Source organism: Panthera tigris, chromosome B3 (genome assembly GCF_018350195.1).
Source record: "Panthera tigris isolate Pti1 chromosome B3, P.tigris_Pti1_mat1.1, whole genome shotgun sequence".
NCBI lineage: Eukaryota > Metazoa > Chordata > Mammalia > Carnivora > Felidae > Panthera > Panthera tigris.
Window position 1 is genome coordinate 117,866,306 of NC_056665.1, and position 16,560 is coordinate 117,882,865.

At 35.7% G+C, this 16,560-nt stretch overlaps 1 protein-coding gene across 9 annotated transcripts in view; it reads right to left on the reverse strand.

Moving 5' to 3' along the window:
• The window catches only part of NUMB (NUMB endocytic adaptor protein), a 193,326-nt gene that overhangs the window by 32,969 nt on the left and 143,797 nt on the right, over positions 1–16,560 (reverse strand). For 5 of the 9 annotated variants that reach the window (XM_042990058.1, XM_007095095.3, XM_007095093.3 and 2 more), the window contains exons 5-6: positions 11,661–11,735; positions 5,967–5,999 (exon numbers count right to left, since the gene is read on the reverse strand). In XM_042990058.1, the coding sequence (XP_042845992.1) occupies positions 5,967–5,999; positions 11,661–11,735 (108 nt within the window). The remainder of the gene's footprint in view (positions 1–5,966; positions 6,000–11,660; positions 11,736–16,560) is intronic. The other 4 variants (XM_042990062.1, XM_007095096.3, XM_042990063.1 and 1 more) reach the window with 1 other exon arrangement.

A 16,560-nucleotide genomic window follows, 5' to 3' on the forward strand; every position in this document is an offset into this window, starting at 1 on the left:
ACTCCATCCCTGACACAGAACTCCTAAAACCCTTGTAAATTCCTAAGTGATAAGGACACTGATAAGGAGCATCTTCTGTTCGATGAGGCAACTTTGGGTAGGCTCCTAGATAAGGGCTGATCAGCAGAAAGAACAAGCCATGATGAGAAGCTTGTTCAGCCTTACCTCAGATCCATCCTCCAGGGAAGGAAAGGGGTTAGAAATCATTAATAATTGATCACGCCTATGTGAGGAAGCCTCCATAAAACCCCAATAGTACAAGGTTCAGACAGCGTCCAGGTTGGCAAATGCATCATACTAGGAGAGTGACACACTCCATCTCCATAGGGACAGAAGCTCCCGGAACCCTCCCAGACCTCACACTGTGTAGCTCTTCTTCTGTTTCTTTTATCGTATCTTTTAATAAACTAGTAAACATAATTAAGTATTTCCCTAAATTCTATGAGCTGTTCTAGCAAATTAAACCAGAGGAGGGAATTGTGGGAACCTCCAGGTTTTAGCCAAACTGTACAGGTAACGTTGGGACTTACTACTTGTGACTGGCATTGGAAGTAGGGTAGGGGAAGTCTTGTGGGACTGAGCCCTTAAGGTGTGGGATCAGACACTATCTCCAGGTAGACAGTGTTAGAACTGAGCTAAAGTGTGGAATAACCAGCTGAGGTTGCAAAAAATTGGTTGGTGTGGGAGAAAAAAAAATCTCTACATATTTGGGGACCAGAAATGAATACTTTATGTGAGTAGTAAAGGAAATTCATAGAAGAGAGACTCGCAGGAGGTAGACTGACTGGAATTTTTCTAATACAATGGCCTAAGAACATTTCATATCTCTGTATTCAATCAGTTCCTCATAAAATGGGAATATAGTTTACCTAGCTCAGAGGGTGCCTCAAATATATTAAAATTATAAAATCCTTTTCAATCAAATGTTAAGTGTCATGTAATCACTTGAGTTAATCAAGTATTTATTTGGTACGGCCAAATACACTAATGAAGCTGTATGCAGTACATCCTAAAAAGTTGAGTACATTCTTGGCTCTCCTAACAATGGTGAGCAATTTAATGTAGCTAGTTTGGCAAATGGTTCTCAGGGTTTTTTTCCTTCTTTCTAAAGACGTGTGTAAGCTTGGGGCGCCTTGGTGGTTCAGTCGGTTGAGCATCTGACTTCGGCTCAGGTCATGACCTCGAGTCCTACATTGGACTCTCTGCTGTGTGCGCAGAGCCTGCTTCAGACCCTCTGTCTACCTCTCTGCCCCTCTCCCACACGTGCCTGTGTTCTTTCTCAAAAAAACAAAACAAAACAAAAAAACCCAAGAGGCATATAAGCTTACAATGAGCTAATAATACAGTAACAGACTCAGGTTTATCTGTTCCCTATTGCAAAAGCTTGTGGAGACACTGCTTCCATTAACTGGTGATGCAGGAATAGGGAAGTGACCCATTGGTCAGGTTCAGGAAACAACTTAGGAAAAAGAGGAAGCAATCCTCCTGGCGATGATCTATAAATCCCGATTCAGGGCTAATAATCTTTTCATCTACCTACTTTTATGCAAATGCGCTTGGTGGACATCCCTCTTCCTAACTGTTGTTTTCTTTATCTTCGACCACTAAACCATACATGACATGAAGGCTAAGAAAGTGTCAAAATTTATGAGAAACTGTACTGGATTAAAAACTCAATAGTTAATAATATTGTAGTAGCATTGTATGGTTACAGAAGATAACTACCTTTATCATAGTGTTTCAAAATGTAATTAACTATAAAATCACTATACACCTGAAACTAACATGTTATATATGTGAACTATACTTTAATTAAAAAAAAAACAAACAAAAAAACCCCCTAAAACCTACCAGGATGCCTGGGTGGCTCAGTCGGTTAGGCGTCAGACTTCAGCTCAGGTCATGATCTCACACTTTGTGGGTTCAGGCCCTGTGTCGGGCTCTGTGCTGACAGCTCAGAGACTGGAGCCTGCTTCCGATTCTGTGTCTCCCTCTCTCTCTGCCCTTCCCTTGCTCATACTGTGTCTCTCTATCTCTCTCAAAGGTAAATAAGCAATAAAAAACAAAAACAAAAACAACCCCAAAAAACAAAAAACCTACCTATCATATACTGTTCTATGAGATTCTTCATTTTCAGCTTTCATTAAGCCACAATTGACCTGGCAAACTTGACAAACCAAGTCTCTTCCGCCAGGCAATTTCTTGTAGATTAGTGCGCAAGTGGGTTGAATAATGGCAATTTGAAAGATTTAAAAGGCTCCAAATTAAAGTTTTTCATTTAAAAGCACATTCCTGCTGAGATTATGGGTAATGCTTCTTCGCCGTTGGTTTTTATAATTTTTTAAATGACTTACTATAACATAAAAAATTGTACATTAGAATAAAATTGTCCTGCCATAAAAAGAATTCTCCCTTCAATAACAAAAGAATTCTGACAGTCACAATGGTTCACAGATGCTAGTAGGAGATTGTTTAGTATCTTTTTTTCCTTTTTAAAAAAGTTTTTATTTAAATTCCAGTTAGTTAACATATAGTATAATATTAGCTTCAGATGTACAATTTAGTGATTCCACACTTCTGTACAACACCTACTGCCCATCTGCTGAGTGTCTTTTAAGGAAATTCTGTGAGAGTAAAACTCACTAGTATGATTTAAATATCTCCAAATAAGGGGCTCCCGTGTGGCTCAGTCAGTTAAGCGTCCAACTCTTGGTTTCGGCTCAGGTCATGATCTCATGATTTGTGAGATCAAGCCCCGAGCTGGACTCTGTGCTGCCAGTGCAGAGTCTGCTTAGGACTCTCTCTGCCTCTTCCCCACTCAAGCTCTCTCTCTCAAAATAAATATTAAAACAAATTCAAAATAAATAAACATCTCCAAATAAATAAAATGTTGGTTTGAACCACTGAAAAAAACTCTTTAAAGCCTTAATAAAAAAAGTGAGTTGAGGGGTGGCTGGGTGGCTCAGTCAGGTAAGAGTCTGACTCTTGATTTTGGCTCAGATCATGATCTCGTTTGTGGGTTCTAGCCCCACATCAGGTTCTGCGCTGACAATGCAGAGGCTGATTGGGTTCTCTCTCTCCTTCTCTTTATGCCCCTCCCCTGCTTACACGCTCTCTCAAAATAAATAAATAAACAAAAAAACATAAAGTGAAATAAGTTTATAGGAAGCTATTTATTAGCACCTTTTCAGGTTAAATCTTTTTATTTTATTTTAAAGATTTTATTTTTCAGTAATCTATATAGCCGGTGCGGGGCTTTAACCCACCACCCTGAGATTAAGAGCCACACACTCAGCAACTGAGCCAACCAGGCACCCCAAGCTTCAATCTTTAAAACTTTAGTTGTAAATAATAAGAAAACAGAGTGACTGTATAGCATAGTGACTAAGAATGTGGGCTTTGGAGTCAAATTATCTGGGTCCAAAATTCTAGCTTCTACCACTTATTAGATCTGTGAATTTGGGTAGGACACCTAGCTCTATAAACTTTAGTTTCCTCACTGTAAAACAGGGAGAATAATAATTTCAGGGTTATTTTAAGGATTGAGATGATTCTTAATTTTCTTTCTCATGCCATATAATCATGTTGCAAAATGCAACAGTGTGACCCAGTTCAGCTACACTGTAAGTGCACCCTGACTCCATTCTATATAGCAATGAATATTGCCACTTTGGGATGATTTTGAGTTGAAAGCTACCTTTGTTCCCTAACAGCATGTTGTATAACCTTTTAACAAGTTTTCTCTATAAACCAAATCAATATTTTCTATAACCTAGCCTTCTATGCAAGGTCTATACAAGGTTATTATTATTTTTTTTAAGTTTATTTATTTGAGAAAGAGAGAAACCCAAGCAGGGCTCAAACCACAAACCATGAGCTCATGACCCGAGCCAAAATCAAGATGCTTAACCAACTGAGCCACCTAGGTGCCCCAAGGTTGTTTTACTAAGTAGACATATTAAAAACTGATCACTTGGAAGCTAGTTTAAATTGTATAATAATTATGGTGATGTAAAATCGCTTTGAGAAATTCTATTTGGAAAAGAATAAATATCCACAAAAACTTCCTTAACAATTATAATGCCTATTTATATAGTTAACCCTTGAATACTGAACTGTGTAAATCCACTTATGTACAGATTTGATAAATACAGTACTGTAAATGTATTTTTTAAGATTAAAAAAAATTTTTTTAATGTTTACTTTTGAGAGAGAGAGAGAGAGAGAGAGAGAGAGAGAAAGAGTAAGCACGCACAAGTGGAGGAAGGGCAGAGAGAGGGAGACAGAGGATCCGAAGCGGGCAAAGTGGGCTCCACACCAAGAGCAGAGAGTCCAATGTGGGGCTAGAACTCATGAACCATGAGGTCATGACCTAAGCTGAAGTAAGTCGCTTAATCCACTGAACTACCCAGGTACCACAAGATTTTCTTAATTAACATTTTCCTTCCTCTCGCTTACTTTATCATAAGAATACAGTACATAATACATATAACATACAAAATATGTGTTGATGGGGCACCTGGGTGGCGCAGTTGGTTAAGCATCTGACTTTGGCTCAGGTCATGATCTCATGGATCCTGAGTTTGAGCTCCACTTAGGGCTCTCTGCTCTCAGTGCAGAGCATGTTCAGATCTTCTGTCTGCTTCTCTCTCTGACCCTCCCCCACTTGTGTTCTGTCTCTCTCACAAAAATAAACATTAAAAAAATATATATGTGTTGATGGACTGTTTATGTTATCGGTAAGGTCAACAATAGGCTACTGTAGTTAAGTTCATGGAGAGTCAAATATCATACAGGGATTTTCCACTGCGGAGAGGGATGAAGGCCCTGATCCTTGGCATTGTTCAGGGTTAACTGTAATGATGCAGATATCTATAGGATTAGTTCTTTCTAGATATAGACTTGTTAATTTAACTCAAACTCAAGATGTCTACTAAGAAATTTTATTGTGACATATGTGGGTAAATTATATGACTTTCTATTTCAGATTCACAGCAGTAAACTGAATCAAGCCATTCAAGCTCTTCAAATTTGTTTATAGACAAATTTATAGTATAAAGGTGACCTACATGAACATGTAAAAATAAGTTACAACTAAAAATATTTACTTAAGAAATGGAAACTATTTGTTCTTTAAAACAAATTTCCAAGGTAACAAAACCACCTAGTAAAAAAAAAAATTGTGATGGGATTTTTATATTCACATTAACTTTTTATAATTTATAGTCAGTTATCCAATGACAGTAGTGTTTTCTTATGCTGTCTCAGTCTGAATTATTTTGTAGCACTTACTCAAAACTAAACAATGATAAGCTTTGACACAAAAATGTTAGAAATGTATTTAGCTATTTGTATATATATTCTTAATTTTAAGAAACTCTGAACATTAAATAATCATTACTTGAAAAGCATGTACAGAAAGAATATCCCACATAATGATAGATATTTGGTAGACTGCTAATTAAGATCATTTTTCTTAGATTAGCAGCCCAGGTTTAAAAAAAAAAAATCACAGAATCTCCAAATGTAGGTTTATGTACTTTCACTCACTTTACCTGAAATTTGATTTAGACTGAAAAATAAAAGTATTAGCACTGAATGTAAAATGTGTACATTCAATTTCCACTCAAACTTAGTTTTTCTTCCCATTTCTCCCTCAACATTGAGCACTAAGTAAAACCCACTTGCTAAAAACCCAGCTAATATGCTAGTATGAACAGCTTTGTAAGATCAAATTAAATTTAATACCTAGCTTTGAGGAAATAATCCTCTTTTAACTTATCTGCTTTAATTATTGGATTTTAGTATCAACAGACACACAGTTAACATCATAGATAGCAAGTTTCCAATTTATTAATTTCCCTCTATAGTCAAATCAATTCCTGTATTATGAAGAAACCAATGTCAGTGCTATACTAGGGGTGTAACTCCTTATAAAGCAAGCACGAATGTGGCATCAAACTTACTTTTCCAAAGAAGCCTTTGAAGAACTTCCTTTCCTGGAGGAACAGGGGGACAAGTCGAGCGCTATTATTGTATGGGCTAAATGTCCCAGGGTTTCACACCAATAAGCACATACAGAAGTTGGGTAAAGGGCAAAGTAGGAGAAGGGGAGGGAGTGAGAGTTTTAAAGAGTTATCCATACCAGGAGTGACAGGGAAAAAGGAAGGGTGCATGAAAATGCAGGGAAACATACTATATGGCCCAAGAATCCATGAAAAGAGTGAGAAGAAATCAGAACCTGTGTATCCATGCAGAGCAACTAGTTAGTTTAGTATTCTGTATTTACTTTTGAAACAGAGATTATCCAAATTTGGCAGCAGAGAAAAAGATGAACACATATTGGTTTGGCAAGATTTGCATTTTAAATTTCCTAATAGTGAGTAGTAAATACATTTTTCAATTTCCATATACATTTTTTCAATGTAAACATCAGTGGTCAACCATGTGGAAGTCATGAATTAAAAAAACAGTCCACATTTGAATAACCACACAAAAAATGCAACACATAAAATTAAATTATGAGTATGCAGCAAGAATCCTTGTCAAACTTTTTCTTACTGAGTTCAAGAGGTTACTTAGAGAATCCTTACTTATGCATTAGGGTCAATTTGTATGTTTTTTCTGGGCTGATCAATTCCACAACAATCATAGGGGAAATAATAGATACGTTCTATTCCAAAAAGAGAATAAATCAGCTATAAAGAACACAAAGCTAATGTTTTCATTGCAGCTGAAAAAACAAACATATCTGAGAACCAAACAAGAACCACAAAAGAAATTTTAAAAATAGGGTTTTGTTTTCTTTTAAAATGTTACTGTTTTAGAATAAAGAAACTTGCATTGACAGTTCTAAGTATACAGCTCTGAAACTATGTAGATAAGAGAGAGCTATCTAACTATGGTCCCAGCACCAATCTTTAAGCATGTACAACTTTGAAAGCTGGCTACCATTTAAAATCAGAACTTGAATGCAAAGTAGATGGGTTCTAACCCAAGCTGTCTTAACTTTACATTTCCTAACTCTGGTTGAACTATACTTTAAGCTTTTCGTTTTTAAAATCAGCGTTTAATGTTGGATAAGTATCTAGAAAAAGACAAATGTACTGAAATTTTGCTCTCTCAAACAATTTATAAACTCATTCACTACTCTCAAACACTGAATAGTTTGTTTTCCACCTAAGTTTTGAAAATCACAAACAGCATCAAATATTTCCAAAAAAATGTTTTGAACTTAAGCTGGAAAAACAATGAAGTAATTGAGGTAGTTATTGTAATAAGAGTAAGTTTATTTCTACTGCCAAGTTTGGTGACCCTAGTTTTGTTAGACTGTGAGTAACCATCAGCTTTTAAAGATGCAGCCCAAGTTAAAAGATTCACCATTCTTGAGGGCTAGGGAGGTGAGGGAAGGAGATCTGTTAATATTTAATTTAGCTCCCAGGAAAGCTCTTGTTAAACATGTAGTTTGCCCTCTTCATAAAAGACTTCAGATGTTAACAAAAAAAGTTGATGTGCAAATGCATTAAAAGATAGCTATCAGAGAATATTAGTGTTTTTTTAAAACAAGTTATGATTCTTTTACCTGCTAAAACAAGAACATATATTAAAGCAAATATATCAAATAGTGAATAAAAAAAACAACATATTAGAAACTGTCAGTATAATGAAACTAGTCTAAAACCCAGACAGAGAAGGAGAGACATTCAGAGACAACGGGAAGAAAAGACCTTTAAAAGGAAGAGTGTATTGAACTACTGTCAAGCAAGATAACCAAAGGCCCTATACACTTTTTACAAAATAGACTGATAAATGACATTACTACTCATCCTGCAACTGCCTATGTCATTAAAGGCACTGAAAATGGGCAATAGTTGTTTCTATTATTTATCCTATACAATCTAAGTCCCAATGCAGCTAATTTGTGCACTCATGTCACAAAATAAATGAGTAGAAAAATACCTTTAACTAACTTTATCATACAAAGTAAAAAGAATTTAAACATATTTATGCTCTTGAAAAGCATTTTGAAAATTCAATTTTGTTTAGTTACAGTATCTTTTTGTTTGAGAATATTAACTATGCATATAACTTCTAGTTGATATTAAAGTAATCCTAAATTATAAGAGACTACATTGAGGAAAAATAGAAACCATACTTGCAAATTATCCAGCTTCCTCAATTATTTATAAATTTAAGAAGCTCTAGAATGTCACATTTTTAGTTCAAGTATCATCCAAGTAATAAGTTTACGATGTTTGTTTTGCTACTTAACTGATATATCTGAGCTATATAATTCTTTAAATTTTAAAACTCTGGCATTCAAACTAGTTACATATTTCTTCTTTAATCTTCTTTTACATTTACTTCCATTTATTTGAAACTCTAAGAAGGAGACATAGCTTTTGGTACAATATAAGCATCTGGCACAGCAGATTATAGATGTTTGATGAATGTTTGATAAGGGGCAGGAGGCAACCAGAAATTTCTGCACAGTAAAACTATGAAAAGAACAGATAAATCATAAATATTTGTGAACTAATATGGTCTGAGAAGAACAACATCCTGAAGAATTCCAACTTACTGCAAGCCTCTCAGTATAGAATTAGAAAGAATATTTGTAAGGGGGAGTTTTATTGACTATAATAAATAGGAAATTGACCCTGATTACCCAAAAATTCAATCTTATTTTTTAAATACATGTTTACCTATCTGAAATTATACACAACATTTGCCCCAAGTCTCTTGGATAGCATTAGTTTGAAAAACTTTAAAGAACTTCTTGAATGAAAAGTTTAGAAGTGGTCAATTTCCCCTGAAAGTTTAAAAGTTTAAGTATATCCAGAAAAGCAACTGACATATATAAAACTTCGTATTAGTCATAAACGACCATAGGGAAATCAGGATATTTTAGAGATACATAAAAGGGTTTCATAAACTTTAAAACACTAAATGTAACATATGGTGATGATAATTGTTAGGAGATTTGATTTGACCACATATTGAGGACTTAATTGTTTTCTGTATACTCATTCTAGAAATATTTTTTGAGTGGCTACTATGTACCAAACACTGTTCCAGGCATAGGCATAATTTTTTAAATGGCAATTTGGTTACTATTTCTGATGAAAATAAAACCCATTAAATTTTATTAACTAAATAGTCCCATACCTCAAATAATCATGTTTATAGTTTATAATCTTCATGGTTAAAAAAAAGGTAAAAATTTCATTTGATTAAAAAAATTAGTTTTTTTTTATTAACTTTATACTTTTAAGTAATTTCTACACTCAACATGGGGCTTGAACCCACAACCGAGATCAAGAGTCACGTGTTCTTCTGACTGAGCCAGCCAGTTGCTCCTAAAAAATTAGTTTTAAAACTAGCTGGTGAAGGGGCGCCTGGGTGACTCAGTTGGTTAAGCGTCCAACTGATGATTTTGGCTCAGGTCATGATCTCATAGTTCAGTTTGTCAGTCCGAGCCCTGTGTCAGGCTCTGCATTGGCAGTGCAGGGCCTGCTTGTGATTCTCCCTCCCTACCTCTCTCTCTGTTCCTACCCCACTTGTGCGCGCGCGCTCTCTCTCTCTCTCTCTCTCTCTCTCTCTCCAAGTAAAAAAATAAGCTTTAAATAAAAACAAAAATAAAATTAGATGGTGAATAATGGCCATCTCTGGGATTGCAAGAAATTTTATGTACTGTTTTTATTCATTTGTATTTTACACAATTAACTTATGTATATAATGAAGAGATGTTTCTAATGAAAAGTAGGCTTAAAAAAAAACACTTAAGGAGCACCTGGATGGCTCAGTTAGTTAAGTATCCGACTTCGACTCAGGTCATGATCTCACAGTCTCCTGGGATCGAGCCAGGCCTGGAGCCTGCTTTAGATTCTGTGTCTCCCCCTCTCTCTGACCCTCCCCTGCTCAAGCTCTCTCACTCTCTCTCAAAAAAACCACTTAAGCGGATTCACTGCTCATTAAACTAAATACCATTTCTTAATATATTCTGTACAAACTGAAACCATCTCTAGTTTTCCCTTATTTAGAAAGTGAACATGAAGCCACACTCTGAATTAAAAGACTAGCCTTCTAAGTGTAAGTTATATAAGTTATAAGATTTAATAACTATTTGTAGTTTGCTTCAGGTCTATGTAGTCTATTCACTGATTTGTCTATTGTTTTCGATCATTAGTATTATGATGCTTAAAATATTCTTTAGTGACTAGTAGGGCAAATCACTGCATTACTTTAAAAATTCTCTAAGCTAAACTTATTCTTCTAGTGAACTTAGAATTATTTTGTTAAAGAAGAGACTGAATTTATGTTTCTTGGAAAATTACATTACTTAGGCTGTATGTAACTGGAGAATAAACTCAAGTGGACATGACCAATCTATAAATTATAGTTTCACATATCATAATAGATGAATATAATCCCTTTAACATTAATGATGATTATACTAGGAAGGGCTTCAATCATTTAAGAATTTAAATGACCAAAATCTGAGGTAAATGTTATGTATGTGTGTGTATATGTACATGTGTCTACATATTGGTTTATTTTTAGTTTTTGCATACTATAATCAGTTATTTTTCTCCTTTCCCTTCTACAATAGATTCACAGACATTTGTTCCAAAATATAATAGACCTCTCTAAGTTGGTTGCTTCTTTATTATTGTATCTTTTATATTGAGGGATTACAGAAGAGAGGTCATATGAGATGTACCAAGAAGTAGAAAAGTTTTGATTATTAAGCAAATTGAGAAAAAAAAAAGCACTCACTAGTAGCCAGACTTGTGACAGCCTACCATACCAGCAAACCTAAAGCAACAAGTATTTAACGCTGTCTAGGGCAGGGCATGCAAAAGTAATGGTTAATGCTTTCATAGCAAAAGGGTAAAAGGCCACACGTTGGAGAGAAGGAAGGTTGCGAAGAGGATTGTCAGAGTTTATGAAACATTCTTCAAATCTATCCACAATATGATATTAACACTTTACTGCAAACCTTTATGAATTCTGAATCCATTCTCTCCTTTTACTAAATACACAGGCCTGTGCCTGGGATTTGTTTTATGGTATAATAGGCAAAGAAAACACTATGTATCCTGGAAAAGGCCTCTCCATTTCAAGTATGCTCAAGTTTGTGCAAAAGGCAGGGGAAATACACTGTTTATGTTAAAGGAGTATATAGAAGGAAACTGGGGAGTAGTAGCCAAAATAATAAGCCCTCCCCCCCAACTGTAAACCTCACTAGCCATCATCACAGGTAACTCTATCTTCTACTTTTTCCTGGAAAGCTGTTTATTGTAGTAAATTTAAAATCAGTAATTAAAACCCAGTTATCACAGTTAAGACACTAACTCTAATAGTTTTCTCTTGGTTTTAGAACATTATTCATCTGTAAGATTTCATACCACTTGTTTAATTTAGGTTCTGAATCAAAAGTAACTTTTGGATAATGTCTGGCCTAAATTGGCAAAATTGGTCTTTATTACTGACATCTTTGGATGACAACATGAGATGCTCTTTATTAGAGAGCCCACATCTTTTGCCTTAAGAGAAATACTGTTATTGGATAGCGAATCATTAAAATTTATTGAGCAAAATCTTTAAAAAAAATATTTCAGCATATAGATCAACCCTGGGAACCATCAAATACATACAGCTTTCAATCTTTTTACGGCATCTTCACAGATGTGCATTCCTCTTGACTCATCAACTTCTACATGGCCGAGGTACTGTAGAAAAGAAGAAAAAAGTTAGGGTTATTGCTATGCTTATTGAGTAGCTACTATATGGTAAGTATCAGTTGGTAGAAAATTGAATATCAAAATTTCTGCACGTAAGAAACTACTACTATAGAAGAGTTAAGATAATGTTTCTAACCCTCAGTGTCCTCATATAAATGAGATTTAGAATAAATGTCTCAAAGAGCTGTTATAGAGAAGTGAAAAAGTACATGGTAAGCACTAAATGTTACCTAAATCTATTGGATCTGAATATAATAGCCTGTGCTAGACACAGTTACTGTGTCTCTGAACACAAAAAATAATCCTAAAATCAACTGTGTATGTATACATATATAAATACATGTATGTATATGTATACACACATATTGAAAAAGGCACAAATAAAAAGAACAGTTACTCAAAGGATGAAGAGATCACATATTCCTTTTATGGCAAGCATATAAGAGCAGGGCAGAGAACTAAAAAACAAATTTTAAGAGGGCAGTACACTTAAGCTTTAAAAGATGTGTAGAGGGGTTTGTCAGTTTGAGCCCTGAGCTGGGATCTGTGCTGACAGCTCAGAGCCAGGAGCCTGCTTGGGATTCTGTGTTTCCCTCTCTCTCTGCCCCTCCCCCACTCACGCTCTGTCTCTGTCCCTGTGTCTCTCTCAAAAATGAATAAACATTAAAAAAAATATTTATAAGATGTGTAGAATTTGAAGAGGCAAAAATTGAAAGGCTAGAAAACTATTTCAGGCCAAGAGAATTTAACAAAAGTTATAGGTGTAGAAAAGCATAACTATATATCTGCAAGTATTCCTGTTTGGCTAGAACATGAGGTATATACAGCTGGGAACTTTAATGCTGGAATGTGTCTTTTTTTTATTTATTTATTTATTTATTTATTTATTTATTTATTTATTTATTACAAATGTTTATTTATTTGGAGATAAAGAGAGTGTGTGTGTGAGTGAGGGAGGCGTAGAGAGAGGGAAAGAGAATCCTAAGCAGGCTCCGCACTGTCAACGCAAAGCCCGACAGATGTGGGGCTCGAACTCACACAAACCGTGAGATCACAACCCCAGCCAAAATCAAGAGCTGGACACTTAACCCACTAAGCCACCCATGGGCCCCGAGTCTCTCTTTAATCCTAGAGTCCATAGAGAGCTAATAAAGCTTTTTTTTGCAAGGTTACAGTAATGTAATTCAAACTGTACCTTAGCATGGGAATAGGTAAGAGAAAACAGAAGGGATGGTGGGAATATTACAAAAGTACTCTTATTTATGTATTTATTTATTTATTTTGTGACAGAGAGAGAGAGAGAGAGAGAGAGAGCGAGCGAGCGCGAGCCTTGCAAGCAGGGGAGGGAGAGGGAGGGAAAGAGAGAGAGGGAGTGCGAGCCTTGCAAGCACGGGGGAGAGATGGAGGGAGAGAGAGGGAGGGAGAGAGGGCGGGAGAGAGGGAGGGAGGGAGGGAATCTTAAGCAGGCTCCATGCTCAGCACAGAGCCTCATGAGCTCCTACAACCCTGGGATCACGATCTGAGCCAAAATCAAGAGTTGGACACTAAACCGACAGAACCTCCTTGGCGCCCCTGAAAGTGCTCTCTTTTAAAAGGAAATTTATGGTCTGGTTCTGGGTTAACATTGAGTAGACCCACTTTTCTCTGTCCAACCCGCTGAATGAAACCATAAAACCTGGACAGAATGCATGGAGCACCTATCTGAGGTCTCTTTTGTAAAGAGTAGAAAAGAAATTCAAGAAGAATACCAGGATCTTAGATATATATTTTTTAATATTTATTTATTTTGAGAGAGAGAGAGAGAATGAGTGAGCAAGCATGGATCTGGGAAGGGGCAGAGAGGGAGAGAGAGAATTCCATACAGGCTCTATGCTATCAGCGCAGAGCCTGATGCAGTGTTTGAACTCACAAAACTGTGAGATCATGACCTGAGCTGTAATCAAGAGCCAGACTCTCAAGATGCCTAGCCGACTGAACCATCCAGGCACCCTAAGGTACTTCTGAACTGGCAGGGAGTTTACCTCCCATTCTCCTCCTCCTTTTTTCCTCCCTCTCTTTTTTGATGCTTCCAGTTTGAACTTAACACAGCCAGAAATCCAAAAGTGAGTGCTGTGGCAAAGAAAGAACTCTGAGGGAAATAAAAAAGAACTCTGGGAAAAGCACTCTAGCTGTGGCTCTAAGATCAGGAGAGAGTATAGGAATCGTACTCCCTTTTATTTATCTCTCTTAATTCTTTGTTGTCTCACATCCCAGCTCCCCAAAATATCCTGTGGTGGTGGCGCTGATGGCAGCAATGGAAACCTGCAAGAGCCACACTTCTCAGGGAGGGGAACTTTCCTCCTGGTTAGTGAAACTGTGATTCCAGGAAGATGGGACCAACACCCTTTCTGCTTTTTTCCCCCTTTGTATGTCTCCCACCATTTGGTCCTGCATAGAGGTGAAATAGTGGGAATGTATGGGAGAGCAGAACAACAAGAACCCCAGGAAACACAGGCATAGAGTTTAAGTAACTTGCCCAAGGTCACTTAGCTAGTGAATACTCAAACCCAAGCAGCCTGACCACGAACCATCTTATAATGCTCATACGTATGGAATTTTTCATTTTTACTCAAATCTTTCCAATACTGCATAAGTGCATAAAACCAGTGTATTACAATCAATTTAGGAAACTATTTGACTTCAAGTAACTTGAGGCATCAATCATAACGATCATTACCTAAGACCAAAATAATTAAATGTCTGAAGAATTTTAACAGCTATAATTTTGAGTGAACATTATATAAATAGGAAGAATCCTCACTTTTTAGTGAATCAAATGATGTATTATATATAGTTCTAAGCGGAAGGAGTCTAACCTCCTTAGGCCAAATCTGAATAATATGAAATCCAACAAGATAAATCTTTACATATTCTATTTTAGATTGTCAAATGCAACAAATTTTGCCTACAAATTTTATTTTCTAAACACTTTCTATCTAGATCCACATTTAGTTCCACTCTTTGGTTTTATAGATGAGAAACAGTGGTAATGTTTTCTCAAACTCAACATCACTGAATCCATTATGGATACTCAGTATATACAAGGGCCTCAAATTTTAGAGAATTTCTAAACTATTACATTAAAAACAATACATAATAGTGTTTCATATCAATAAGAAAGGATGCTGGTAGCAAATTTTCATGTGTACCTCTGTCTGGCTCAACAAAGGATAACTTTAAGACAGATTCCATATTTATCATCTTTGCTTACCTCTTTTTTCTACTAAGTTAGAACAATTTTACCCCCAAATTATAAGCTATCAGAAAAGTCAAATGTTTGGTGGCTCTGAACTAGCTCTAGATGTTCAGATTGACTCACACTCAGAAATAATAAAGTACTCTCTCACTGAAGACTGTTTTCATCATTCAGTTAGATGCAACAGTGATAGGTATATTATACTCAAATTCTGGAAAGCTCTATTTTTCAGCTTAGAAGACAATGATGAATGGACTTTTAAATACCTCCTTGGTTGAATTCAGCTCTAGAAAGGATTGCTTTATTTTCTGTTGATATTTGGCCTTTTTCAAAGTCCAAAAATATAATTTTAATTTTGTGGTCAATAACCAAAGAAAATAAAGCAGTGGAAAAGAGTAAAATCTTAGCAATTGGAACTATTTGCATCATTGTTCTGACATTTTAACAAATTCTGGCATCTCATTCTTAGTGCCTTGTCACATATATTAAGTTCTTTTTGTTTCTTTACCCTTAATCACTGACTTAAAATGCCAAATATATATTTTTTAAAATTACATTATCCTGGACTTTCTATTTTGTTCTACTGTTGTGTCTTTCTATCGTGGCACTATAACATGCTATTTTGATCATTACGGTTAATTTAAGAATGCATTTTAACATGGTTTGGCATGGTCACTTTCACTAATTTTTCTCCCACGGAATTTTCCTGGTTATTTCCTATGTTCAATCTTTGTTATCAACTTTGGAATAATTTTGTTCAATTCCTGTCCAAAAAAAACTTTGGTGTTTTAATTAAGATCACCTTAAGTTCATTAGTTAATTTGCATTAACTAATGCATTCTTTTTCTGTATTAGGACTCGTTCCTAATACTATATCCAAGTCACTTAATCCCTGTTTCCATTTTTTATTAACAATAAAATGACAAAGTAGGGTTTTATGGTCGCTGAGTTACCTTTAGGTGTTGAGATATGAATATAGGTTTCCAAGTGTTTCCAGAGGATTTTATTCTATCATTGTGGTGACTTCAACTGATCTCTTATGGGTATTTATCCCGGTAAAAAAAGGGGGGGGGGCAGGGAGACTTAATGGAAAGGAGAGAACAAAAATATCTCATATATGGAATGACTCTTAGCTGCAAAATCTATTTTGGAAATGTGGAGATGGAAATCAGTGTTGTGCTTTACTAGACTATGAGAAAAACATGCCCATTGAAAAAAACATTATTAAAGAGGTCTCTTTTCTTTTCTGAGACACTATCTCACTGAAGAATTGCAGCTGACTTGTGTTTTAATGGCTAAAATATTTGACACTGGGACTTCTTTTGTCTGTATGCCTTTTCCAAACTCCCTCTGAGTAAGGGACTTTTATTCACAAAAATGTACTTTATAAAAACTAGTATGTGGAATTTCATTCTTGGATGAATTAGGTCATTTTTCCTTTTCTTGAAAAAATTATTCAAATAGATTTCCCCCCTTATTTTTGGTAATGTTAGCTATGAGAAGAAATGCAGAGTTCTGATGTGAAAGACTACGTAGTCAACACTTCCCAACATTAGCAAAAAGTAACATAATGATTAA